Here is a 27,414-nt window from a genome sequence, read left to right on the forward strand (position 1 = left end):
TAAAGTTATTAATTATTATTGTTATTATATAGCTAGAAATTTTGCTTCAAGTAATTGTGATCAAAGTCGCTCTTAATTATTAACAGTCTGTTGAAAAAAGACTCGCTCCGCTCGCTCCAATTGTCGATTTCGTTATTTCGAGGAGGGCTTATTTTCCGAGCTGAGAAGTAACGTTATCTACGATATCGAGAAAGAATACGAGCGGAATATCTCGCTAATAGTTCGTTCGCCGAACCGAACGCACTCGGCTCGCCATGTTATCTCATATCTGGGCGGCGCAATCTGAAGTCTGAAGGTAAAGCGCGTCCTGCGCGTCCACTTTACTCAACTTTACGACTTTACCACGAACTACGAAGCGCGTCTCTCGGCTCTCGGCCAACTTCGGGCGGAGTCGCGCGCCGCCGCCAGGCGTCAGGCCGTCACGTCACAGTCGTCACATTGGCGCCGCGCGGAGCGTCGCTTGAATGGAATTTCAGTTGGAGTCGGACAGTTAAACCGATCGCGAGTTGTGCGTTGCCGTCCGCGCGCGAGTCCGTCCCAGCTTCTCGTTCTCGTTCAGAAGCGATTTCTTCACGTACGCGAATCGCAAGACCGACACGTCGAAATGGGGTGCGGAATGGGAGTGATCAAGTACCTGCTCTTCATATTCAATTTCATCTTTGTGGTAAGTGAACCGAGGCCGCTTCGTACGTGCCGATTGCCGCGATCACGGCGCCACACGGTCCTCGTCTTGTGCGCGTCCCCGACGGTCCCCGTATCTTTCCGGGTTTTCCATGGTAAAACGGTGACGTTCAAAGGTATAAAACGCTCCTCGAACTCGACTTGACCGAGTATCGCTTATCATCGAGCTGAAGATAAAGCGACCGCGTTTTAGAGAGCCCTCGTGGCTGTTGCGGCCTCCCCCGAGTATTTCCTTTTATTTCGGCTAACCGTCGCGTCGTCGCGTCGTGAAGTCGGCCGATCGATCCCGATCTCTCGCTCGATCGAGCCGAGGTTTCACGGCGTTCACGCGACTTCGAGTCAACGTGGTCAACATCAACAGGCTTACATTGCAGGCCGACAACTCCGAATGTTTTGGACGCCTGGGACGGACGCCTGGGACGCGGCAAAACTCCGCAAAACCGGTCTTCGCCTTCGACTCGTTGTTTCCCCCGAAGAGATCGCGGTCAATTTTTTTTCCAACTCGTAGGGACGTAGGGTTATCTCGCATCTTTACGTCTAGGTTATTTCCTTCCCTATCTTCTGTCGTATTATTTTTCCCGTCGCGCTCGGAGCACGGCGGCATCGGAAATACACGGCTCGGTGTTTATACATAGCGGCCTCTCTTCGTGGAATTTCGTTTGCCGGCTCCGTTCCGCGAATTCGCCGCCAGTGCCGGTGCCGAGTGCTGGCGGATTACTCAACCTTATGCACGCACGCGATTTCGTCCTTGAAACGTGCAGACTGCGTCCTGCCCGTGATCGCGTGCGTGACCGTTGCAATTTTCCCTCGTTCTCTATTGAGAGAAGCATCACGAGGTTTTTTCTTTTTTTTAAACGCTTCCTCCTTCCCGGAGCGGATAAGATCGCACAATCGCACAATCGCGACGGAAATACAATGGCGAGACCGCGCTGCAATTCTGGTCCTCGCATTCGTAGATATAGTTCTAAGATTAGATCTTACATACCAGATTTTGAGCCTCTGTACGCTTACAAAATTGTAGGAATATATAAAAAGTATATATAACGTCTTAAAACAATGTAGAAAGTTCAAGGGCCGATAAACATTGTTTTGAGACACACGAGCTTGAGTCTTTTATGTAGTTCATAACGTCTTAAATTTTTGTCGAACAACAGCTCTGCAAGTGTCGCTGTAGCAGCTCCTAATTTTTCAAATTGGGTTTTATCCTAGTTTGTCGATTGCATATAAAAGTTGATATACCTACGTTAGAGACGCGAGAGAACTTATTCACGCTTGCGGGGACTTTCCAGCTCCACCGTTGAATCAGTTAATTTCAGTAATATTTAATGGCGGCGTCTTTAACGGCCTTTTCGTCTGGCGATATTCCAAAACGCTCGAGCACGTGAAATGCGCACTATAAACAGGGCGATATATTATGTATTGGAGTATACGTACGTCCGAGCGAGAGGCGTATACCGAGTTAGTTTTTAGTAGGTACACGCGTATACATAATGTCATATATACGGATACACGTCGTTGGCGACTGACTCATGGTGATAACAAAAAAAATTCAAGGCCGACAATTACAAGAGCCTTATAATGTGTCACACGTCTCCTCCACGCGTGCATTTAGCGCTTGCATTGTTCCTCGATCGCAAATATCGATTCGCGTAATCAGTGAGGCTTGATCAGACACAATTACGATAATTACGATAGAATCGCAGATAGAGCAATCGCGATGTTGTGAAGAAGCAGACTACGACAGCAGCACATCGAACTATTGTGCGGAAAGCGTATCTTACGCTTATTCATTAACGATTAACGTTAATTATATTAACGCGCGTGCTCTCCGCGTTGCTAATCTACTTGCTAATCGATAAAGTCCATCCAATCGCTGCATCTCGCGGTATCGCAATCAATCACGTTGCGTCGCACGCAGGACGGTTTGTCCTGTTATCTGTCATCCTTTTAACTTTCAAGAGTCCGCGATACGGAGACGGTTCAACGACGCAAAACGCGCGGCTGAAGATGAAAATTTCGTTGAGCGGGTAGCGCGAAAAATAACGTGGAAGATCACGTATTAGAGTAGGTATATTTAGAAGAAGGGAGCACACGATATAGGTGAATCACCCTACTTATCTTCCCGCTAATTATCGGTATCTCTTTAAGACTACGTTTAAAAAGCTGAAAGGCTTAAAAACTCGCATAACAACGTCTACGTTGCGCGCAACACCTTTTTTTTTTTTTGCCAACAGCATACTTCAGTCCAGACCGTATTATTTCTTTTAGCGAGTAATTTCTTTAATTAACCCCATGACGTAATACTCACTGGAAATTTTTGTCCGATATATTTCTACGAAGACCCGTCATGACGACGGCGACGGTCGGGCGGTTGCTGCTTCCTTTTCTTTTTTTTTCTTTGCGGTCTCTCGATTTGCTTACTGTAGCTAGTGTACCTGGTCACAATGGTAGTTTCTTACAATACCCAAGATCTTCCCTCGCCTTCCCTTATGGTCATATAGTTGTCGTCACACATTAAATTTCGCCGAACGCCCGCAAAAACTAGTCTTCCTAGCCGTTGGAGGACAAAGGATCGTTGCGTAAGAGACTATTGCGTCTCTCGAATAGTTTCTCCCTCATCCAAAAGTCGATGGCAGAACGAGCCAGTGCTATCGCATGCGTCATCGTAAAAGTGCGTGTTGACGGAAGAATCCCAAAAGAAATAATCCATGAAATTGCTACAAATGCGCATAATCCGCGTAAAATCCCGCGTTCTATTCTCGGTACCAATATTGCCTTTTCAATTTCCAGAAGAAATATAATCTTATCAGAAAACCAATAGCATATATCGAAGAAAAATATTTCATTACTGGATACATTATCTTAAAAGCTAGCTCTTTTATTTCATATATATTCAATGAATCATTTGACTAAAATACATCAAATATATAAATATATATACATAAATTTGTTTCACATACTTTATTCATACAATTATTTATTCTACATTTCAAATAAGTTCTTAAAGGTCTTAAAATAAAGGAAATAATAAAAGTATTTTGCGGTAACTTGCAATGTTACGTTACATTTACATGTCGTCAATAGTTTTGCTCGCTGATGTTTGTTGCGTAACTTAATATCACTTCAGTTTGCATTATTTACGCGTCTGTCATGCGTGACGATAAGCGTGCGATCGTTTGTGGTAGAAGTAAACCGATATTTATGTACAAGGTAGCTAAAATTAGCAGACACGCCACGGATGATCTTGTTCGACTCTGTGTAACGTACAATGAAGCTTCAGCAGCGTTGGACTGAAGAGATACATCTGTCTTTTGCCGCGAGATATTCTTTTATCGCTGTAAACCAAAGAAAACGATTATGTAAGAAAATTTCCACAAATTAATGAAAAGTAAAATAAATTAGAATCATGTGGTAAAAGTAATTTATCAATTAACAAAAAAATGTTATCAACTAGTCATAGAAATTCTATCGAGATAAATTTGATGTTTTATAAATCGAATTCCTTGCAGTGTAGATTTAATTATACATTTTGAATTGTTTTTATTATTATTTATTTACGAAATAAATTTGTCTCCGGAAATTTTATTTTAAATTTCATTATTATGGATATTTCGCCTTTTGACATTTAAGGGATTAAAGCTTCTCTGATTTCTTCAAGATCTGGGTCGCGTCCTCGTTTTCTGTGTCTTGTTTTCGAAGAAGTTACGATCACAGTTCAGTAACAGAAAATTCATGTATGGTGCTCACGTATTCTTGATTGTGAACTTGTCTTGAAAAGGTCAGATTACACAAGGTTACGAGTGAAAGAGAGAGACAGTCATCGGTTTTATGGATCCCCTTGAGAGAGTAATTTTGTCATCCCCCTTGCCATACTAATTCCTTCAATTTATTTATAAGTACATTAAATGTACTTATAAATTATATTGTATTATATTATACTTATCTTATAAATACTATATTATGCTTGTAAATTATATATATAAATGTACTTATACAATTTATTTATAAGTAGGTACATATTATAAGTACAATTTATTTTCTTTGCAAAACATCGATGGTTTGTTTAGTTTCGATTAATGATTATAATAATTTGCAGAAAAATAATCAGCTGTATTATCAAAACGAAATGTAACGTCGATAAATATTATTGTATGTACTTTATAGAGTGTATGCTGTTTCATTTATAGTTTTTCTATTGACAACTATTATCACAAAAAGGTGAATAGAATATTAAACATCTACTTGCAAATTAATCGAGCATCAATACCGATTGATTGTCATTTATGGAATCGCTCTATGAATATTTATCGATCTATTTTTACGTGTGAATGACGGTCTCTCTCACTTAGATCGTTTTTATTACATAACGAGGACGTAAATGTTGTTTATCTTTTTATTCTAAAGTCCACTTTAAGACGATCTATTGTAGAATTCGTGTTAAAATTCACGATAGAATTCTATTTATAATTTTCTGTCATATAATAAAACAAAAATTTTAAGAATCGAAATATATTAAAATATATAAAATATAATAATGTGTAAATGTGTATAAAATATATACATGTACATCAGAATATACAGCATAAATTTATAAATAGAATTTTAGGTAGAATCCTCTAAAGTAGCTTTAACTTCCTAATTATTTAGCAGAATTAGAGTCTTCCGATTTTATTCTTGCATTTTATATTTTAGATGTCTTATCTAATATTAATTGTTCAAGTAACACAAAGTAAGACGTTCGTATATGTTATACATGCAAAAAACATGCGTTTCATCATATTAAATCATTATCGATTTAAATGAGTAATTATTAATCTACTTAAGTAGTTCATATTTGAATGATGTTATATTAATATATAACAGATATCGTTCGATACTTCAGGAATGAACTGTAGAAATATTTCCGCTAATCAATCACTTTCACGGTAACAATGTTGTTCTAGTTTCTGTTTTTACGTATTTAATGATAATTATATAAAATTGTGCGTACATAGCAATTACAAACATCGATTCTTGACAGAGATAACATTCACAAGAGAAAATGGTGACAATTTTATATGTTTGTTGGAGTGCTCGTCATGTTCGTGTCCTGTCGCGCAGAGACAATTGTGTCGCTTTTTTGCGTATTTCCTTATCAAAGACCGATACTTCTATTATCGTTTACCTATCTTGCGATTTTCTCGATTACTTACGCAACTTTGTACAGTGTGTACACTGATGGGTGTGTCCAGAAGAGCTGATGCACCAGGTGACGATCCCGTTCTTCAAATATAGTCCATGAAAGCCTCTCTCGGAATATTTTATGTAGAAATTAGACAATAGGTCGTTTAGTGTTAAAGTTAGAATAATTATCATAATAATCAGAGTCTGAGAAGAAAAATGAACGAAGTCTGGACTTCGCGAACAAGTAACAGACCTTATTTTAATTAATTTGCAATAAGACTTCTTGGAGTGAAAAACAATTCATTCGAGATAATTTATAACGAATGTTAAGTATAATAGAAATAAACGCTGTGAATTTACGTTAAAAATCGGTTCTAAATTTTGTGCAATTAAAACTTCTAACATTTAAATTTATTGGAATGTACGTACACATAATTCTTCTTTTTCGTAGATATTAGATATTGAGTACCGTACGATATTTTCGATTTATATAACATATTTGTTTGGATTGCCAACGATTTTTAACTAAAATATTATCTGATCTCTATCCAACTGTTTATCGCACGCGATTATTTCATTCCAAGAAAAGATCGTTACAGAATTAAGATCTGCTAGTTAAGACCGAAACAAGTTAAAATAGCTATTTCTTATTGAGATACTACTTTTCGCAAATTAATCCATTACGTATATTAGGTTCTGAATGTAATTCAATTATATCTCTCTCTAGAGATTAAACGAATAATTAGAAGATACAATATTCCTTTAATTAAGGAATTTTAATTCCCTTTCGATATTTCCGAGATACATTATAATTCTGCAAAAGACTGAATTATATTGAAGAATAATTATCACAACTTGAAAAGAAAAATAGACGAAGTCTGGAACAAGTAACAGACTTTATTCTTTAATTAATTTGCAACAGAATTTATACATGCTATTAATTCATTATCACATGGAAAAATATATTTCCCTTCACGGTGTAATTCTCATTTTTAATACCAGCCAGATGGTAGACTACTCATCACTTTTCTGGTGTAATTAAAACGAGATGATTTTCTTAATGATCGAGTCATTAAAACGTTGATGGCCGCGGTTTCCTGGTTCTCAAATTACATTATACGTCATTTTCAGACAATCAGCTTTGCACATGAAACTTTTCCATATGTCGCGTTTATTTCGCAACACTGTTCGTTGCATTATGCATTTAGTAGCGCGTGTAATTTTCGTCCTCCGCCAACCTTCCCGTCGTTCGCCGGGCATTCTGTCGGGCATTCCCCAGTGTCTCATTTTCCATAATTATCGCGTCATGTCTTACACGTATCACGTGCGCACTATCTTCGCGTAGCCTCGACGCGCAAATTTTCCACGTTGCTCCGACATCTATATAGTCTCACGTTCGATAATAAGTTAAATTCATATTGAATTCGCTCGGTATCTTTTTTCAGTGGCTCTTTGTGCTCTGAGATCTCACAAAGAAAAAAAAATGGAATTATTCGCCAATACAAAAGAAATCTTTTGTAATTTACGGATGTAACTACGTTATAAATAATATTTCAGAAGTAGTTTTTAAAATTTTAAAAAGTTCGCCGACCACATGTCTCAAAGGCTTGCGACAATTTATGCGAGAATTTATTCTGCGCGAAATACACGATAATCCTGAAAGTCAACTCACTGATTTGATATCAGAGATGATTAATTGTTATTCACGTTCGTTATCCGAAGTTATCTACACAACGCTACAAAGAACTTTGTGATAAACTCTTCTGATACTATTAATCATAAATAATAATTTTTATCGATGACGTGAGAAATATATGTCTGGCGAATTATTGCTTTTCGTACTGCGTTACGTTTTAAGTATCAAACTAGTACTAATTGAAAGAACGAAAAACGTGCTTTTCGTATGTCGTTTCTTTAGCGTTGCATATTTTTTTTTCTTCAGTACAATATTTTTACCATCTCTCTAAATCTGAATCGGTGAATAGTCACTGATATCAGTGACTATTCACTGATTCAGATTTAGAGAGATTGTTGTCGCGCTCTTATTTGTCTTGCGCGATCTCGATAAATTTATTCGCTCTCACGCACACCGTGCAACAGAATGAATCATGCGTTTTCGACTTCCTTATTTAGACGCGAGCAAATATTTTACTTGGACCTTGGGCAGAGTTATCCACGCTGTTGGCGATCGATATATACTTATCTTATCGATCATATAGTAACCGCAGGAAAATCCGAGCTCTTCTTGAAACCTCGGAATTTTGCGTGTGTTTAGCGGTAAAATAGACCGAGAAAGGTCTGGTTGAAAACGCAGTTTTTAATTGAAATTCCACGTCTATGCCGAACTCAGTTTCTTCGTGATTGGACAATCGCATTTGTTAATCACGCGAGGAAGAATACTATATAGTTCCTTCTATGAAAGATGATAATCACGAAGGTGATGCCGCCGTCGAACGCACGTAATTTCGAGGAGGAAGTCGGTACCGAGGACGTTGCTATGGATGCAATGATGTCATCTCGACAGACACACGTGCGCCCGTGCATACAGATTGTCATCCAGACTATAGCGTATACATAATTTCGTTATCTAGCGGGTAAAATAAAAATCCGTCTCTCAATAGCGACGCCTCCCAACATTTGCGGTGACTACAGCGTGGCTTGACATAAAACTTATTGTTAGAAAGTTTTAATGAATAAAAAGTACAAACAGTAAATGTATTAGCGATCTATCATCAGTTAATTATTATTGACGTTTTAAATTTGATTGTTCCTCAATTTTTCATCGTTATCAAAACTCTCAATATATCATGAAGAATGGTTATTCCTGCTGTTCCTTCATTCCTTTTCGCGCTCGCTATTCGAGCGAAGTATCTTACGACAAAGTTGTGGTCGTTCTGAAACTAGGGCGGAAATATTAAAGGTTGAATCGATTGGATGAACGCACTTAGACTATCCGCGTTCTGCGTTTTACTTACGTAGTATAAGTGCATTAGTCCACCTGCGGTGATCTCAAGATCGACTATAACGTCGCGCGTCGTAGCGACGTGTAAAAATAACGCATGCATCCACGCGCGCACACATACGATGCTTCAAGGACAATTTCCAGATATCTGGGACCGTTCGATATACGCCAGTGGTTGTACACCGCATCTTTGATCTATTTCTATCCGCCAAGTGTATTAGGCAACAATTGTTGAATGCATATTTATTATATTTAGCAGCAACACCTTGTAGTCAGCAATCGTATAAACGTACCCAAAATCGGACTGAACATACAAACAGAACGTGCACGTGTAATTGCTTTGATATCTGGACTGCAATATTTTTATTCTAGCATAAGAAAATCGCGGAATAGCTTTGTTTAATATCGAGGCATACACAATAAGCTGTATTAAAAAAGTAAAATATATTATAAAATTGTTAGTTATAACAGTAAAAGAACAACATCGAATATATGCGATGATACGTACATGGCATGTGTGTAAATACAAAATATATTGTTGCAGCTATGTGGTCTGGCCATCCTGGTTCTCGGCGTTCTAGCGCAAGTAGGAAATTCCGATTATTCCGATCACCTGGGAGACATTAGTAGTAATGTTACGGTCCCGGCAGTCACGTTTATCGTCATCGGCTGCATCATCTTTGTCATCGCTTTCCTAGGATGCTGCGGCGCGATTCGCGAGAGTCACTGTATGATAGTCACGGTAAGCCCTTCAACAAATTGCATCTTATCGTACAACTTGAGGGAAGTTCAATCCTTTCAGTTTTAACTTATATTCACGTACATATTCGAATATTTCAAGTTCAATTCTGAAAATAAAAATTTAAGTTTATTATATATTCGTGTTAGGCTTGTGGAATTAAATCTGTTGCACTTATTAAATCGAAGATGACTGAGAGGTAAAGATTTAAATTTGTTACATTTATAGATTTCTATCTTACATTTGGTTTATTTATCTATTGCTTCAATAACATATTAACGACCTTATTGAATCGATACTGTCGATAGTATTTCTTAGACAATTATAATATACGTGCAGTTCACGATTGCGATTATATGATCGAACGGGTTAAGTAGCGCGGTTGTTTGACACGTAAACCTACAGCTTTGCCTACCTGAAAGGGATTAAAAGGCATGACAATTGATATGTTTTTTCCCGCACAGTTTGCTTGTTTGCTCTTGGTGATTCTGATCGTACAAGTGGCTATCGCAATCTTCGCGTTCGTCGTAGCGAAGAATTCCGGCGATTACAGTTGGAAGGATAGATACGCAAACGATGTCTTCAGTAAGTACGGAAAGGGGGAGGAGACGGAAATCGTGGATACCATACAGAGTTGGGTAAGGCTATCTTTTAGAATGCATTTAATATATCTTTTTATGTGCAACAATATACTACTGCATTGTCATGCGAATATAAATCCCGTCCTAATGGAATACTATGAATGATTCATATCTTGAACGGAATAACTGAATATAACATTGATTTCAGTATACCTAAATACCTTCAAGGAAGCTTTCACAGATTTGTAAATAGATCAATATTCAAACGTGAGATGTACTTTTGCAGTTGCAGTGCTGTGGTGTTGAAGGCCCCCAAGATTTTCCCAAGATACACCATAGCGCTATCCCAGGAAGTTGCTGCGGTAAGAAGGAGTCCACCTGCGATCCACTAAGCGCTTACCAGAAAGGTTGCGCAGGTGCGTTGGAAGATATATTCAAGTATTCTCTTACGATACTGGGTGGCGTCGCTCTGGGTATCGCTGCTGCGGAGGTAAGGAACGCAAACTAATAAAAAAGTTAAATAAAACCACGGAATTATTACATCTGTATAATGATTGGAAGACGCGATAAAATAATTGTACATCTATCTCAGCTCGAAAAAGATTTTAAGCCAGTCTTTGACAATCTGTAGCTCATGGCAACATTTTGTCTATAATTTCATGCGCATCAAAAATACATATTTAAAAAATTTGAATATATACACGTAATTCTAATAAATCGTACTAATAGATAAATCGTCCAAAGTAGGCCATTTATCCATATCGCCCACTTTGCATATCAAGCTTTAAATCCATTTCAAGTTCCCAAACATTATAGAGTCACATATTATACCAAATATATATTTTGTTGTCTAGTTCTCATTTTCGTGTGTACGAATATCTTGCAGTAATTATATGTGTCCTTTTTCATTTTTCACAGTTAATTGGCATCATTTTCGCGCTATGTCTGGCGAATTCCATAAAGAACGCCCAACGCAGAGGTTACAGTGTGTAAAAGTGGAGCATTGCGAAGGACGCCGCTTAGCGCGGAATGCTTTCAACACGCAACAACAATCTTACCTTCATCTCCCGTCAATATATTCGTCTATAAGATGTGATAAAAAAAACTTGCGTTTTACAACGGAACAAATTAAATTTCTTTTTTCTTTTTTCTAAGCGGAATGGAGCAGAGTACTCCTTATGTTTTCTTTTCCGGCTTCTTTGCATCATTCATTTCTTTGCAGTCGTGATTAAAGTATAACAAGATAATATTTTTTCGATGAAATGACGCACTTTTGTTTTCCGATTATAAGAATTTAATGCAGAATTCGGCATCATCGACCTGACAATGAGTATTACCGTAACAGTTGTCGGGTCTGAGACCACACTTTCTTTTTCCTTTGTGAAAAATAACTCCTTTTTTATACGATCGTACATGTATATATATTTTGATACCGTACCGCTTTGACTCACGTTTATATCTTTATTCTACATAAAAGTTCAAAAATATAAAAAAATTTTTGACATAACTGTTTAATGTGCAGGATCGTTTCATGCAATCGTTAGTTCGCGAGTAAAGATAATTATAATTGGAGTACCTTCGCGGAGATGGAAAGCAGACGAGTGATAGTATTTTACAAAGTTAATGTTACAAAGATATTTTTTCACATGAAGAGCTACACAATCATACCTTGCGGGTGTACGAAAATGTCACACCGCTGTTAAAAACACGAAATTCTCATATATATCTTTGTGTAAAAATTCACTTTGTTTGTACAGCACACAGTACACACACAGAGATATTGTGTGACTTACAAATATATATATATATATGATATATTTTTGTCTTATAATAGAAAACTTTATCTAAGAGATCTCGTCGCCGTGCCCGCGCGCAACGAACGAACTAACGCGCATTTGTGCAATATTTCTGCTTAGGCACGACAATGATAAAGCATACAAAAGGCTGGACACGGCTCGAGAAAGTATGTAAGTGGTTAATAATCCAAAGTTGCGATTTTACTCGTCGTTTAATGCGCGAAATTACCATTGCTGCTGCTGCTGCTGCCATTGCTGCGAGATTAAATTATGTATGTCCGGTTTTTTGTATTCATAAAATAAATGTAGACAAACGAGAACCTTTTCGACCCAATTCTCCGTTTTTTTTTTACCAGCTCTAGCAGGATAGTTAACGATCAAAGTCACCTTTCGACTTAGGGTGACTTTGATCGAATTCTGATTAACCCGAGCGGCGATTAATTTGTCATATTCTTACATCATTTTTTTCACGTGAAAAATAAATTTTTTGTTTAATAAATTAACTCTTCGTTATTTAATATAGTGGATTATAAAACGGCGCGTATAAAAATGCGTTTTTTCAAGTTTATGAATCATCCAACGGGGCTTAAGCGTTATCGCGTAATCAGTTATGGGAATTGATAAATATCCTGTCTTGCAAATTGTAGAGCCCGATCCGACGATCAGTTTGTGCTGCGCCTTTTCCGCGTCGTGACTAGTAAAATCGACGAGCAAAACGGATCTATTAAAAAGTTTTTCGTTTAACATGCCTATTTTTGAGAAATATTTTTTTTACACGTTTACTGCTTATCTCGTGGTAAGTACTTGCGAGCGCTGTGATGTCACGATATTCATCTATTTATCCCATTTTCGAAAATGATGATTTACCGCATGTCTAGACTCTCTTTAAACGATTTATAATTTGCAAAATAAAATTGTAATTTGTGATTTTATTTTAATTGCATTTGTAATTTTATTTTAATTTCAATTTCATAATTTTATTATAAATTATATATATATATATATATATATATATATATATAATAAAATTATAAAATTAAAATTAAGATAAAATATTTATAATATATTAATTTTATTAATTTATAATTTTATTATATATAATACATTTCTGAGTCTTCAAATCTTTTTCATACTACGACATGTAAAATTGCAAAATAAAACTCCGTCCTGAATTCTGACAAGAATTATGGATCATCTAAAGAGAACTTAAACATTGTACTCTGATTCTCGGATCAAGTTCGGTCTTTCGAATTTCTCTATAATTTAGTCCCTGTATATTAATCTTCTACGCCTTAAATCATTAGGCTTAAAGTCTATGTCTGAATTTACATCTAAAGCTAAAATTGTGAAATCAATTCGAAGACGCCTCGAGATTAAATCGGCCAATATATAGTGACTGCGAATTACGGAAATAATTGTTACTTTATAAGCTTCATTAGTAAAATAGAATGTATTGTAAAATTATATGTATTAGCTAATAGAAATAATAATATTAGAGATACATACTTATGATGAAATGCGAAACGTCTTATTGTAGCTACGTGGGATATGCGCAATAACTTGGGCTACGATAGTGTACCTTTACGAGGTCAGATATCTTGATGCATGGACGAAGGGCGTCGCGATTTCGTTGGAGACGCTTATCGCTATCGGCGGCGTCCTCATTATTTTCGCCCTTTGCAGTGGCGGATACGGCATACTGTTTTTCGACAGTGCCAAATTCAGAAATCGATGCACCTATATTTCCCGCACGACTGTTACGGTGAGCTTTTCCGCGTATTATCCAACGTTAACTTTTTACGCGACACGAAGTTTAATTCTTTCGCTCTTATCAGTCTTATCGCGTGAGAACGAGCTTGTTCGGTCGATTCCTTACAATACGCGATATTCGTATCTGCTATAGATTCGCGGAAGGTTTAGACAGCGGTGGTTTAATATCGTAGTTTTATTAACTGAAAAGTTGATTGAAGCGATTAACGGCGCTGCTTCCGGCAGTTCACATCTCTATTCTTGATTATGCTGATTGTACAATCAGCCGTCGCAATCTACATGCTTGTCCTGGTACCGAGGGCCGCTACCGATTTTAAAGAAGCCTTCAAGAATTACGGTTACCGATGTGAGGACACGAAGTTCGTAGATGATATTCAGGACAGAGTAAGATTTTTAAGAAATAATTTAGAAGTAAAATACTTCTTCACGCACGCGGCACAAATGTATCATTATTCGAGCCTTCAACCAAGTTACGAGTAATGACATATTTAAGATATTAGTATCTTATAGTAGAATGTAAATATTTAAGATATTTATATTCTACTATACCCCTATACGCAAATATATTCACAAATCGGATTAATATTACGACATAAAATAATTTTTTGCAGTCATATTGCTGTGGTATTTATTCCTACCATGATTATCAGGAGATTCTTGATATTTTAATCCCAGGCAGTTGCTGCAATAATTCTTGGGGAGTGTGTACTGCGGAGGATGTAGGATTTAGACCCGGTTGCGCATTTAGACTAAATACTTCTAGATTGATACACCAAGTCTACCTAATGAGCATTTTCATCTTGACTGTCACTGTAACTGTGGTAAATAGCACAACGAGATGACAAAATTGGAAAAACCACATAGATCGTAATATATAATAAGAAGAGACACAATAAGACAATAGTTGTGATTTTATCTCAATTCAGAAACGTCATGCCAATAAAATATAAATTTTTTGCTCTTAAGATTTTGATGGTGGTTTGCAAATATCTTTTAATAATTTATATAGTATACATATATTTTTCTGTTCTTTTCAGTTGATCGGTTTCCTCTTCACATTGTATCTGACGAATTCTATAAAGGAAAAAAATGCAGTGAAGCGTCAAGAGACATACACGTTATTACACGGGAATAATGCTAACAAAATATTTCCAGCCAGCTCTTAATGTTTTTCAATTCTTTCAGGAGGTATCTAACGCAGAGTTTGAAGTAGGAAAAATAAATATTATCGAACTTTTATTTTTCGGATTATGTTCCTATATTTCTTTTTTTATATACGGTTATTTCAGTATCATATCGTCATATTTTAATTTAATATATTGTCGTCCTTTGACTCAAGTTTATACGTTTATCGATAAATACCGGTTTTCGATAAAAGTTTAAAAATACGAAAAATTGTACAAATAATTAGCAAAACAGAATCGCGATTATCTTCAGCATTCATTAATCCACAGACATGAATATAACATCGTTTTTATTTATTTTACATTGTATTTAATTATCTTTTTCGTCGTTTACGATGCAATGTGTATACTTACCACTTACCATTACCATTATCATTGCTGCTGTATCGCGAGATGAAACTCCAGCTCTATCATAAATAAATATCTATAAATAACAACACGGTTACACGCGTATTTTTCTTTTTACGTTCATATATTGTCGTTATTTATTAAGTTCAAGAGAGGATAACTTACATTTGCATTGAGCTATGATACATACTATGTACATCGTCGTTCAGCAAGTCTCATTTCACGTGATTATCGTTTGACTTCGCTGCTTCTGCGACCGGGAATAAAGGTAGAGACACTGCTGTCCCCAATGTGTAGAACTTACAAACATCTTAAAGCTATGTCGTTAGTCTATTATTTTCAGGCTGCAGGACGAAAGTTGTTTCTTCGAGAAAGGAGTTTTACTCCTCCACAATCAGTTTAGCATTATAATTAAAATAAATACTGAAATAAATTACGGTCACTCGATTGGGATTAGTATAGCGACAGCGGAAATAATCTTTTAAGATCATCACTATTAGCACTAATTAACCCTGTACGGCATGATATAAATTAGAAAATTTCTTTTTACGTTAACTGTTAATGATATCTCATCATCACTTATTAGATCCATATTATTATTTAATAAATAATAACAGTGAAATATATATGTATAATTTAATCGTTTGATATTTATCCACTGTCTTACCTTAAATACGATCGTGACGATATAAAATATCATTAACGTATCACAAAGATCATAATTAAATATTTCTAAAGCTATTCTCAAATTTTCGCGAATCGCTGTCCGAGAAAAGATGATGTTACATTTAAAAAATCTGCGAGATTATCCGGCTTAAACATATTTCCCAAATTATTCAGACTACATTTCTAGTATAAATCAGTGCCTGCTCTATGAATAACGAGTACGATGATGTAGTATAGAGTTGATAAACGCGATCAGGCTATCAAGATTGTAAAAAAAATCGTGGTCTCACTTGCTTGACTAGAACAGCAGCAACGCGAGCAAATGCGGGGCAACTTTTAACGTCCGTGCAGCCTCTCCACCTCGAATATTGAACCTCGTCATGCGGGTATACAGCTACGTGTAAAATATCTCGACCCCTATCGACTCAGTATCTTAAATTTATGTACGCTAATGATATTTACGCCTATAATCCGATCAAACGCGTTACTCAGAAATTCGCTCGTTCCGGAGCGACGAATTTCGTACAAATTACGCTGAAGTGACTCCCTATCTTCGTTCACGCAACAAAGTAATCGTTATTTCTTTACGCACGAAAAATCTCTCTCACTCTCTTCCTCTCTCTCGCTCTTTTGCTCTCTCTTTCTCTCCCTCACAATCTACTATGTTACAAAGTTCGGAAGCAAAATGTACAGGCTCGTTTACGTTCTTATCTCTAAGGACAGAAGAAAATAGTTCATCACGCGTGGATCGAATTGTCAATTAACGATATTCGCGGCTCTTGACGCTCATTGACGACTAATGACGAGACTGGAGGGTAGGAAAGGGTGGAAGGGGGGGGGAGTATAAAATATCTAGCGGTTCATAAAAAATCGATGAGTACCTCTTAATCTATGCTCTCTAAGCTCACTTTGGAAGGTGATCGTGCCGTGATGCGTTTCGAAGTTATGATTCAATAATACTTCATATTGTTTAAAATGCGTTCTCGATGGAATAATGTTTCTTTTAATCAAGTGCAAGATCTCCGATAGAGTTAATTATTTAATAAAAAATTCTCAATTTTAAAAGTTTCCAGTATTAAATTAACTTTACATTTATGGGATAACGTGCCGTTGTTGTTATCGTGTTGGTATGATGTGATGGTGAGAGAAGTGTTGGATGTTATGAGATGGTGGATGTGATGTATCCCCAAAAATACCATGCGCGACCCTCTGCGAGTCGCGATGATGATTCCATTACTATTAAGTCTTCAAAAGTTAAATACAATCGTGAAGCCGATTTCTTAATTAATTTATAAACTTAATTGGAACGTACACATTTTTCGATAAATCTAATACTTGCTAAGAGAATGTTGCTATTTAATTTTCAAGCCATCGAAGATCTTACTTTTTACAACAATCGTATACAATTTACCGAAATATTTGTAAAAAGACCATGAGGATGAGTTATATCTACGTCCATGTCGTGAGTGTGCGTTCATTCCGGTACGAGAGCCTTCCAATCGTGGCAATCCGTGCTCGTCGCACACGCTACTTTAGTGTCACAACAGGTCGACTACTGCTTACATATCCTTATCGCTAATTCTTTGATTAATACTTATCCGCACATACCCATTAGTAGATCCTTTTCGTTTAGGAAGTTCGCATCGAAGTATAGTGCAAATGTAACTCAAAATTCATGTAGCTTTACGCTGAAAAAGATATCGCTGTTCTATTTGACTTGATACAGGCAGGCTCTAGCCAGGAACAATCTGGGATCAAATCTGGATGCAGTTTGTATCTAGCTCGGGCCAACTTATTCTAGTTGATCAACTTCACCTTCGACTGTACCACAGTGCGTTATTTATATCTCGAGTAAGAGGAAGCTCGCAGAGAAAAAGAGACAAGACAAGTTCTTGTCTCAGACTATAAATCTATCTTCGACGTGACACTTCGAGTTTTCCCAATTACTTAGTGATAAAACGTCAGGACTGTAAGATTTCAAAACTCGAACCGCAGCATCGAGGATGTATAAGAAGGTAATGTACAAATCGTTCTCTCTTCGTTCATCGTGAGAGGCTGACGAGCGACATTGACCTAATGTGACATTTCTCACATGATTACAAAATAATCGATCTTTGACGAAACCTTATTTACCTTTTGTTGCATAATGGATATAGAATCAGACGTTTAAGTAGAACTCGCCGTTTTGATTTGCTATAATTAGCGTGATTGGGAAGAATATTTGACGATGTGTCGCGTTTAGTCAACTCGCGGGACTTTTCCCAGCGGATGCGAAACTTACATACATATTTTTTCGACTTCGAAGACAAGCAATTTAAAATTATAATTTCGATTTAAAACCATCTCTACATTTAAAAATGTAATGTATTAAAAACAATTCGTTAAAAAGGGAATAAAACAAAATTAGATTTCCCGACTAAATCGATAAAACCAAGACATCGTGTTTCACCAGCCGGGAAGAGCTCGCGTTCAGACAAAAATTTCCACGCGTTTTGTAAAATCAATCCGCCGTCGCCGTTGTTCCTAGAGCGACGAGAGCTTCATGATGTCGCTGTTGAGATCGGCGGACGGTACGTCATCGTCCAGGTCGAGGGGGCTGCTGTCCGAGCCGAGCGAGGAGGGTCCCACCGCCGTCGTTGTTGTCGCCGCCACGACAAACTCGTCGAGGAAGTCGAACGAGGCCACCGCCTCGCGCTCCTTGTCCCCGTAGCGCACGAAGAAGTCGTCACCGCGGCCGATGATCGACGGCCGGGACGAGCCCCAGGAGGACGGCAGCCGGAGAACGCGATGCGCCTGGGCCGCCGACGCTGAAGAAACCAAGGGCACACAGCAGCGGGTCAACAGATGCTGCTCTCAGACTTCACTCGATCGACTCGATTTTGCGCTCTTTCTCTCTCTCTCTTCTCTCTATACCGGCTCTAGCAGACACAGAGTAGCTCGGCTTAGCACTCTCTTTCACCGTATATTCACGTCTCCCTCTCACACCCTCTCTCCCTATTCCACTTTCGTTCTTTCTTTCTCTTTCCCACTCCTTTCTCACGTCTCCTCTATCCGTCCGTATCGTCTCTCCGCCTTCCACTGTCGCTCCACCGCACCGGTTACACCTTTCTTTATTTCTTTTTTTTTTGTGGAATTTAGGCATTTGGCGGGTGCATGACCGAGTGGGTGATGCATGATGTACCGTCGAACAAATCATGCGTGCGACAATTTTATTAATTGTATTCGTTTTCATGAGTTTTATGCAATAAATCATGGACAGAAGTTATGTGGATATTCTTACTTATTCCCAGAACTTCTGATCTTAATTCTAAGCTTTACTGTAGACTTTATACAAGCTGAGACAGTCTAATTTTTTGGCAAATAATTAACAATAATTTAAAGATATATGTATTAATCTTAAGGAATAATAAATTCTAACAAATTTATACCTAATTTATCTTTGATAACATTATTCGTTAAACATGTTGCACGCTATTTATCCAACGTACTTTGTATGACATGATTATGATTCGCTCAAGAATAATGATAAATTAAGAATTACATGTGTATATGATATCAAAAGATGTTACTTCTATGAAGCAAGAAAAAAAATTAATTCAGGTTGGTTACAATCTTACATGAAATTAATAATGATCGATAGTGAAATTAATGATCTAACATAGACAGGCATATAATGAAATGAAGCGATCGAGAATGAAGATGAAGATGCTGAAACGGTCTTGCACGTGCCAATAAGGTTTAGAGATTATCAATTCGCTCGCAGTACAACGAGAGAGAAAGTAACTATTCTCAATTTATACCCTGACGCAATTCCACTTGAGGAGCTATTTCACTTTAGAGTGATACATAATGTTTATATATGCAGTCTCATGTATTGCACACGCGCTAACGCATTTTTCATTTTTGAAAAGATATTAAATGACGTTAAATTTGCACATCAACTTGCACTCTTGTCTAAAAGTCTTTGGATATTTTGAATTGCTTTGCACTTTTGTAGATAGTTACGTTTGATTATCCATATAAAACTATATATAATGCATTTAAGAAATTGCACTACGTTTGATTACACGGTGTAATCTTCTTCTTTGATTATATATACACACACGTTTCACCATTTTGATTATTTATATGATCAACATTCATTTATATTTAATGTACCTTTCTGTATCTTGTCCCAAGACTTTCGGACGGCAATGTGTGCCAAGTAGGCCACGCAAATACGCGTGAACGAGACGGAGAGATGGAATTGCGTGAAGGTGTTACGCCAGGAATGTTCTCTGCCGGTTAATAATTCTGTTAGTATAAACCAATGGTCAGTCCGTTGTGGGCGTAACACGTGGTTCAGTTCAGGACGAAATAGGTTCCCCGGCGCGGCAATGCATTCCTCCCAATTGGTCATGTCGCTTATAGAAACTGATCGTCACTAAGCCGAACTACGTAGCTTTTCTTGTGACAATCAAAGCACACCGCGTAGGAGCTACCATCTGAACAGAAAATATGGAAAAGGCAATGTACAGCGAAAAGGCTACTGAGCGCGAGCGGGGATAGTAACGCCGATTGTACTGTAATTGTACTGTGTTAATTGCGAGTGTCTAAAGTCTAAAGTAATTGCGAGAGTAGATAAAATAGCCGCTCGATCGAGTGTGACGTGACGTGTAAAAGTGTGGCATCGATTTTGTATAGCGAGAAGGGTGTAGACGTGTTGCCGTCTTAAGCTTTTGAGAGCAAGCACTATTCGCACACCACCTAAACTCTGTAAAACGTCATCAAGCTTGTTTCTTTCAACATTAGGCGACTATACATGTGAATAATCGTCAGAACATCTAAAATGTCTTTCCTTGAAATTTAATAACGCAAACACGATTTTGAAAATAAAGTATATATAAGATGCACAGATGCACACACATGTAAAACTGACTCTAAATATAATATGAGATTTAATTAATAATGTATTCAATACTTAAATTCGTTAAAATTAAAATTGAGTTTTATAATCTAAAATCAATATATAGCAGCATTTTATCCACCAAAGTAGATCATGTATAAAATGATAATTTAGATATTCTGCATACAACGTATAGACATCCAATATTAGATTTTTGTTAATCAGATGCTTTAGCTTCAAGCTTTTTGCACGTTTCCACGCTGATCGATTAGTAAATTTCGTTACTTTAAACAAAAAGCATAATGAGAGTATTAAATAGTTGTTGATAGAACGTTAGTTAAGGATTAGGCGCTAAGAATGATAGTGATCGTAAAATCGCATTTAAATTATGCGTTTTGCGCAAAGGTGAGGTGGTGATGCGCGAAAACGGCATGGCAAAAGTGTCTACGGAGTAGATACCCGAAGACAAATACCTTTCTTTTGCCGTCGGTACCGGTGTAATCTATGCAAGTGTCGGTAATCAGGTGGTTCATCCCCTGAATCGCTACCCGCCGAACCGCTGCTCGATGTCGCTGAGGAACTTTCGCTGCTCGCTAACATCACGTCTAAGAGGTTGGCTCTGGCCTAAGTAAAAGTATAGCGATTAGTATTACGTTTATTTTTACAGGAATAAAAACACGATATCTTTCATTGGGAGTTTTAATTGAAAAATTATTGTATTTTATTAAATAATTTCTAGCGATCGATTTTTATCTATAAATTAGTCAACCCGTCAGAGCATACTTTGCGAGCATTATTCTATTACTTATATGTTACTTAAAATTTCTATATTTTAATTTTATGTTTTGGCAGGCAGCTCACCTTAGGGTCGGTGAAGTCAATATCACGTTCAACGTGAACCCATCCTGTAGGACAACAGCAAGCGAGATCTAATTTCTCCAGCTGTACTTGCGAATCGTTGTTAGCGATGTTAGTGGTAGTATTATCCTCACCCTTCCGAATCATGCGGTTTAATTCGTCTATAACATCCTTGGACGTGGCGCGCTCATGGAAGCTCAATGATCGATCTCTGCCCTCCACGAGAAGCGTTGCTCGTGCCGGGCTGACCTATATGAATATCACGTAATCGTTATTACAATAAAACGTTTTGCTAGAAATTAAATTATCAATAAAGTTTCGTAAATTTTTCCTTTAAATAAGAAAATTATTTCTTCAGAAAACAAAGGAAATTGCACGGGGTCAGCTTTCCTTTTCCTTTGTGCAAATTTAAGTAGTATTCGGAAGCAAAAACTTACAACCGTACTAGGCGTAGAGGAAGTTGCGGCTTCTTCGTCCTCCTCGGGAACGGCTCCCAATTCTGATGGAGTTACTGTAGTATACGTGATACCGCCGTTACACGACACGGCGCTTACAATTCTCTCCTCGGATGCCAACGGTGGTACCTGTATCTGATCGAGCAGCTCGTCGTTGCAGCTCGTTTCGATCGCGTTTCCGGGACTGCCTTCCTGAATGGATGATCCTTCTACCTCCGCTATCTTCGTCTCCCCCGTGGAATCATTTTTGCTAAGGCCCACTTCTGTAAGTAACGCGATTTAAGACACATTTTTTTAATGTCCTTTCAAAAAAGTTTTTCATTAATTGCTCTTATATTTTCTTCTTGTATAATTACGTTAACGATAATTTGGGTGAAAAATAGCCCGTTTTCCATTTAATTAGCGAATACAATTGAGTATAATCACCTTCGGTCGAGTGAGACGCGTTCTGCGATTCTACGGGATTGTTTGGTAACTCCGCGAGGTACATCTGTTGTTCAGCGATGAAAGACAGGACGCTTTGAAGCGCTTGTTCCCTATCCGGTGGCGGTCTACCACTCCTGGACGATGTGCTCGCCAGGCTCTTGGTACTCTCGAACTTTACTAGCCGGTAAAAATCTCTGGTGAAGTCCGTGCCGATTGACGGAGTATCGGGATCGTCACTACAGCCGGAGAGCGCCGCCGACGAACGCTTACTCGAGTTTTCCAGGCCACCTTCCTCGCTGCTCCACGACGCACCGGGACTCGAGGCGTACGGCCAGGGTCCGGTCGCTCTCGCGTCCATTAAAAGCGCAACCTGGGAAATAAAAGATTATAATTAGCTGAGAGAGTTGGTGTAACATAAATCTGAAACTCACTAACTTTATTTTAAAAATTTATTTTATGACTGCGATTTAAACTGAGTCAAGTTTAGCTATTCAATATGGATCATCTGTTTTAAATTACTTAAAAATTTTTAATAAAACTTAGAGATAAAGATAAATAAGAAACGGGTAAATAAGTGCTCAATTAATCTGGGATATTGAGACAAATATTAAATAATTAAAAGTTGCAATGAGATAAATGGCAAATCTAAATTCTTTATAAATTAACACTTTTTTGCAAATTTGAAATAATTACATACGCCTATATTCATTCGAATTAATCAGACTGTAATCGACTAAACTTTTCGTAATGACATTTTTATTAGGATAACTAAACAAACATCGTAGATGTCGATCGATATCGTGTGCACTCGACATACACACCAGCTCTCCTCCAGCCCTATCGGCGAGATAGCTCGCGCCATTCCACAGACACTCGTTCGCGTCCTCCTCCAATTCCAGGAGATTATGCTCCTTGATTGCCGGCAGGGCGGGCGTGTTTGTAGTAGCTGGTTGCTCCTTCCACATTGCGGATTCATTTTGTACGAGGTCTTCCGTGGACAGGGAGAAACTCCAATCCTCCAGCTCCGCCCTGTCGTACTCCAATTCGAGCAGATCTCGGTGCTGTTGCGCGCTTCTACTGTCGTCGAGCCTGAAACCCGTGCGGTGATCAATTCCAGCGTATTTTCACACCGGATTAATAAATCTCATAAAAAAAATGAATAACATTGATAAAATAGAAAAATGGAAGATTTATATATCAAAGAGTCATACTCGCGCATTTCGCTTTTACGTTTCTCTAATCAACTCTTCATAATCCACAGTTATATCCCTTTGGAGGCTTTTTGATGATATAGCAAACAAACCTAAGCCATTGTTGCACGTACTCGGCGTCCCAACCCTCTTCTTCTACCAACAAGAGGGAAGATGATCCCATGGGGCTAGGCAATTTGTACGGTGTAAAATTGGTAGTGGTGGTAAGCTTGAGACAGAGGTGGCTGTCCGAAAAGCTGCGCATCACATGCTGATAGGGCAGCAGATCCTTAGTCGGCGGATAGCTGTGGCGCGGATTGATGCCCACGGTGAGATTCAGAGGTAGGAAGAGAACATCCGGATCGCCGACGTCGAGGGCGACGAGACGCGCATCCGGTGACACGTCGGCCTCGGTCTCGTCGGTGGCCTCCTTCAGATCTTCGAGGCCGCGCGCCGACGGTTCCTGACGCGTGCCCTCACCCTGGACGTCGCTCGACATGGTCGAGTAGCCCTCGTCGCGATTACCGCTCTCCGGACTCTCGCTGCCCTCCTCTTCCGACGGTTTTTGCGCTGCAAACGATTCGGTCAAGCAGTCCCGAAGAGTAGGCGCGTCGCGGTTTTGTCTTATCTCTTTAGATTGCATTGCATCATTGGCGTATAAATCAAGTCATAATAGAATAAAAATTAAAAAAAAAATTAGAGAGTTCTAGCTACGTTTGATTCCACGACAAATGCGTTAATCACGATGAAAAATAATTAGTACCAAGAGGTCTGCTGCGTCGGCACTTAGTGGTTGCCATCACGGGTATCTGCAAGTTGAGGGAACGCGGCCTCGAGAGGGGAACCCACGCAGGGTCTAGACCCAAAGCGGCAACCAGAGCGGCTGGACCAGCCTCGATGATTCCTTGGATAAGTTCGGTCGGGCTTCCAGGACTGGCAGCCTGCGCCAAAAGTCCCGATAATGCTCGATTTTGAGCCTCAAGCTCTCGTATACGTCTCTGCAATGCGCCTATTTCTTCCCTGAGACCCTGATAACATCCATTAGCCATTAGTACTCTTGTTCGATATATCTCGCAATGATATACCGTTCAAAAAGCGCATTAACGAATGGGGAAAAACGTGTTAGCGGCAGATTAATCCTTTCAAAAAGCAGTATTTTTCAAGTAAACTTTAAAATTGATATTGAATATGCTTCTAATGTTAAAAATGTGTTTTCCGCTTATATAAACTGTATAGTTACCATTTAATTTTTTAAATTTTACTTTTTCCGTTTTTTTTTTCTGAACTATTTATCTTAGAAGGAACAAATAATATATAAGTATCAAATATTTTTTTATTTTCTATCATTCTCTAAATTTTGAAAAAATTAATGTTCTTGAACAAATTATTATTATTATTTCAAGCGTGAAAAGTCCTGAAAGTTATTATAGAGTACTAAAAATTACGAATAAATTTTGTCTATGTAGATATATTCTATGAATAATCTAAAATCATAGAGGCTGAAATTTTGTCTAACAATAAGTCTAAGAAAAGTTCATAAAGTAAAATAAAATATAAGAATCTTATCTATTCGCACACAAAGTCCATTTTTAACAACTTTAGTCTCTAAAAGTCACGCTTGAAGAAGCTTTTCTTGCAGAATTCTCTGGCAGAATTCTCATAATTCCAAAGTTTATACGCAACTTCTTCAGCATTCTATGTACATAATAGCCTTCGTAGAGCATACGCTTTCGCGGCGGGCTATTCGGTGGGAACGAGAAGAGATAAAACGAGAGATAGAGAAAAGGGGGAGGGTGGTAACGAGAGCATAGCGATGAACCTTTTGGGATAGGAGAGCGCGGACCACCTGGTTGGCGACGTCGTCCAGGCACCGCTCGTATTGCCGACGCTGGGCGTCGGCGTCCCGTGCCAGGGCCGCGTGCTCCGTCTCGAGGGTCGCCAAACGTGCCACCAGCGCGGCGTGCACTTCACCGGCGCATGCTGCCTCTAGACCGCGCAGCTGACCACGCATCGACTCGTTCTCCAGCTGCAGCTTCGATATCTGCGCCTGGTACTGGTGCACGCGCGCCTGTAAACAGAACGTGCGAAAATTATTCCTGGCACATCCGACCGTAGACCGCATCTAAACTACGTGACGTCGCACAGAGACGATGCAGGGATACAGAGTTGTTAATGATACTTTATGAACAATGTTACGCGACGTGACAATACCGTGATAGTATAATCCGGAATTTGTTATAACGGCACGGGAATTATCGTGGTGGGATCTGAAAATTAACAGTAACTCTATTCCTAATTACAGCATGCTGCAACGATGCGGGATAATTATTGTTGCTAGTACTTTATTAAAATATAGCGTATTATAATGATAACGATCATTATAACTAATTAATATTGCATAATAATTATTATTATCGTTTGTATCTATATCTATAATGGCGGTGCATAATGTGAAATTCTCTCTCTCTCTCTCTCTCTCTCTGCACATTTTAAAATGTAAAGCAGGACATTTTGTTAAAAAGCAAAAAGACTTGACTATAAAATTCAAAAGATAATATAACGTCACAGTTACAAAATTTAATTTATAAAGACCAAGAAATTTTCGGATTATATAATTACACTATATTAGAAATAGAGCTACTTTTAGCTTTTCTTCAAAAATATCTAAATCATGCAACAAGGTAGAAGGCAACTCCAAATCTGGCACTATAATTTCTAGGACGTTTATAGATCATCTGGTGGAATGTAAAATAAATTATTGCTCGGCGAACGCTTTCGTGTACCTATATTCGGTGGTTCTAATCCTATTTAAAGCACAATGCACATTCGCAATCATAATCTCGATCTTAACTCAGTGTGAAAGTAAAAAATTGCAGGCCAACGAAGGCCAGAAGTATTCCATAAATATATCCCCGCACGTTATAGCACGCGCTAGAGCTCAATTCCCAGCGGTCGTTAAAATTAAGCGCTAATGGATTGTTCCGATCCTATCAAACCGGAGTGACTCACGTCGCCCTTTGCGACTCCAGGGTGTTAAACATCGTACTCGCGTTTAACTCGGTCACTGTAAAAAGAAAATCGACCGGTCGGATCGCGGAGATTTAAATATCCCAAGCAGCACCACGGATATTTCCGCAATTACCTCGACGGACGGTCTTATTGCGGAACGGAACCGCTCTTAAATTATCCGTTCTTAAAATACTTGGAACATCCGAAGGTCTTCTTACTCCTGCTCTCAAATGGGAATAATTACGCCGTGGCACTCGTGACGATTGCCATTTGCCTCTTAAACAGGACTACACGTGGAGAACACCCTGGTCGCAGCGAAGGATTATTATGTAAACGCACGAGACTCTCATTCGGACGCTCGAAAATATAAAAATCCATTTTTCTCTCTATTTCCGTGAATTATTGAAAATTATCTTTCACATTCATCAAAAGTACTTTAAGTTCAATAATTTCTCTGAGAAGAGATGCAGAAATATAGAATATATCAATTATAGGAATTGATCCTTCATGATTTCAACTTTCTTAACTTGTGTTTGAAAGAAATAAGTTTGCTACATGTACACCGGAATTTTTCTTAAATGCTTGTTTCAAGATGCCACTATCGTTCTTTCTAAAGTTGGAGAACCTCCCAATGTCTGATTTTTAGTACCATCGGCTAGGGAGCCTCAGTTGCAGTTGAGGTCTTTAAAAACTTTAACCCC

The 27,414-nt window shown here is 38.2% G+C and overlaps 3 protein-coding genes across 7 annotated transcripts in view; 2 read left to right on the forward strand and 1 right to left on the reverse strand.

Moving 5' to 3' along the window:
- Positions 1–432: 432 nt before the first annotated feature.
- Positions 433–12,256, forward strand: LOC112452472 (23 kDa integral membrane protein-like). The gene is made up of 5 exons (XM_025012702.1): positions 433–664; positions 9,351–9,548; positions 10,010–10,183; positions 10,413–10,616; positions 11,045–12,256. The coding sequence occupies exons 1-5, from the start codon at positions 605–607 to the stop codon at positions 11,117–11,119; spliced, it is 711 nt and encodes a 236-aa protein (XP_024868470.1). The 5' UTR covers positions 433–604; the 3' UTR covers positions 11,120–12,256.
- A 710-nt stretch (positions 12,257–12,966) lies between these two features.
- LOC112452526 (CD63 antigen-like) lies at positions 12,967–14,931 on the forward strand. 2 transcript variants are annotated; one of them, XM_025012804.1, is made up of 4 exons: positions 12,967–13,684; positions 13,918–14,076; positions 14,304–14,513; positions 14,730–14,931. In XM_025012804.1, exons 2-4 carry the CDS (start codon positions 13,939–13,941, stop codon positions 14,856–14,858), a joined length of 477 nt encoding a protein of 158 aa, XP_024868572.1. In that variant the 5' UTR covers positions 12,967–13,684; positions 13,918–13,938; the 3' UTR covers positions 14,859–14,931. The 2 variants fall into 2 exon arrangements, 1 of the variants encoding a protein (XP_024868572.1); XR_003040513.1 differs by having other exon boundaries at positions 12,967–14,076; positions 14,368–14,513.
- Positions 14,932–15,329: 398 nt separating this feature from the next.
- Positions 15,330–27,414, reverse strand: part of LOC112452525 — a 197,982-nt gene continuing 185,897 nt past the window's right edge. For 2 of the 4 annotated variants that reach the window (XM_025012799.1, XM_025012803.1), the window contains 9 exons: positions 25,524–25,772; positions 24,468–24,732; positions 23,818–24,274; positions 23,336–23,603; positions 22,515–22,884; positions 22,071–22,351; positions 21,637–21,882; positions 21,249–21,399; positions 15,330–18,697 (listed from right to left, as the gene is read on the reverse strand). In XM_025012799.1, the coding sequence (XP_024868567.1) occupies positions 18,414–18,697; positions 21,249–21,399; positions 21,637–21,882; positions 22,071–22,351; positions 22,515–22,884; positions 23,336–23,603; positions 23,818–24,274; positions 24,468–24,732; positions 25,524–25,772 (2,571 nt within the window). In that variant the 3' untranslated portion in view covers positions 15,330–18,413. Of the gene's footprint in view, positions 20,375–21,248; positions 21,400–21,636; positions 21,883–22,070; positions 22,352–22,514; positions 22,885–23,335; positions 23,604–23,817; positions 24,275–24,467; positions 24,733–25,523; positions 25,773–27,414 lie in introns of all 4 variants that reach the window. The other 2 variants (XM_025012801.1, XM_025012800.1) reach the window with 2 other exon arrangements.

Source organism: Temnothorax curvispinosus, unplaced genomic scaffold (assembly GCF_003070985.1).
Source record: "Temnothorax curvispinosus isolate PA1 unplaced genomic scaffold, ASM307098v1 QBEX01003408.1, whole genome shotgun sequence".
Taxonomy (NCBI): Eukaryota; Metazoa; Arthropoda; class Insecta; order Hymenoptera; family Formicidae; genus Temnothorax; species Temnothorax curvispinosus.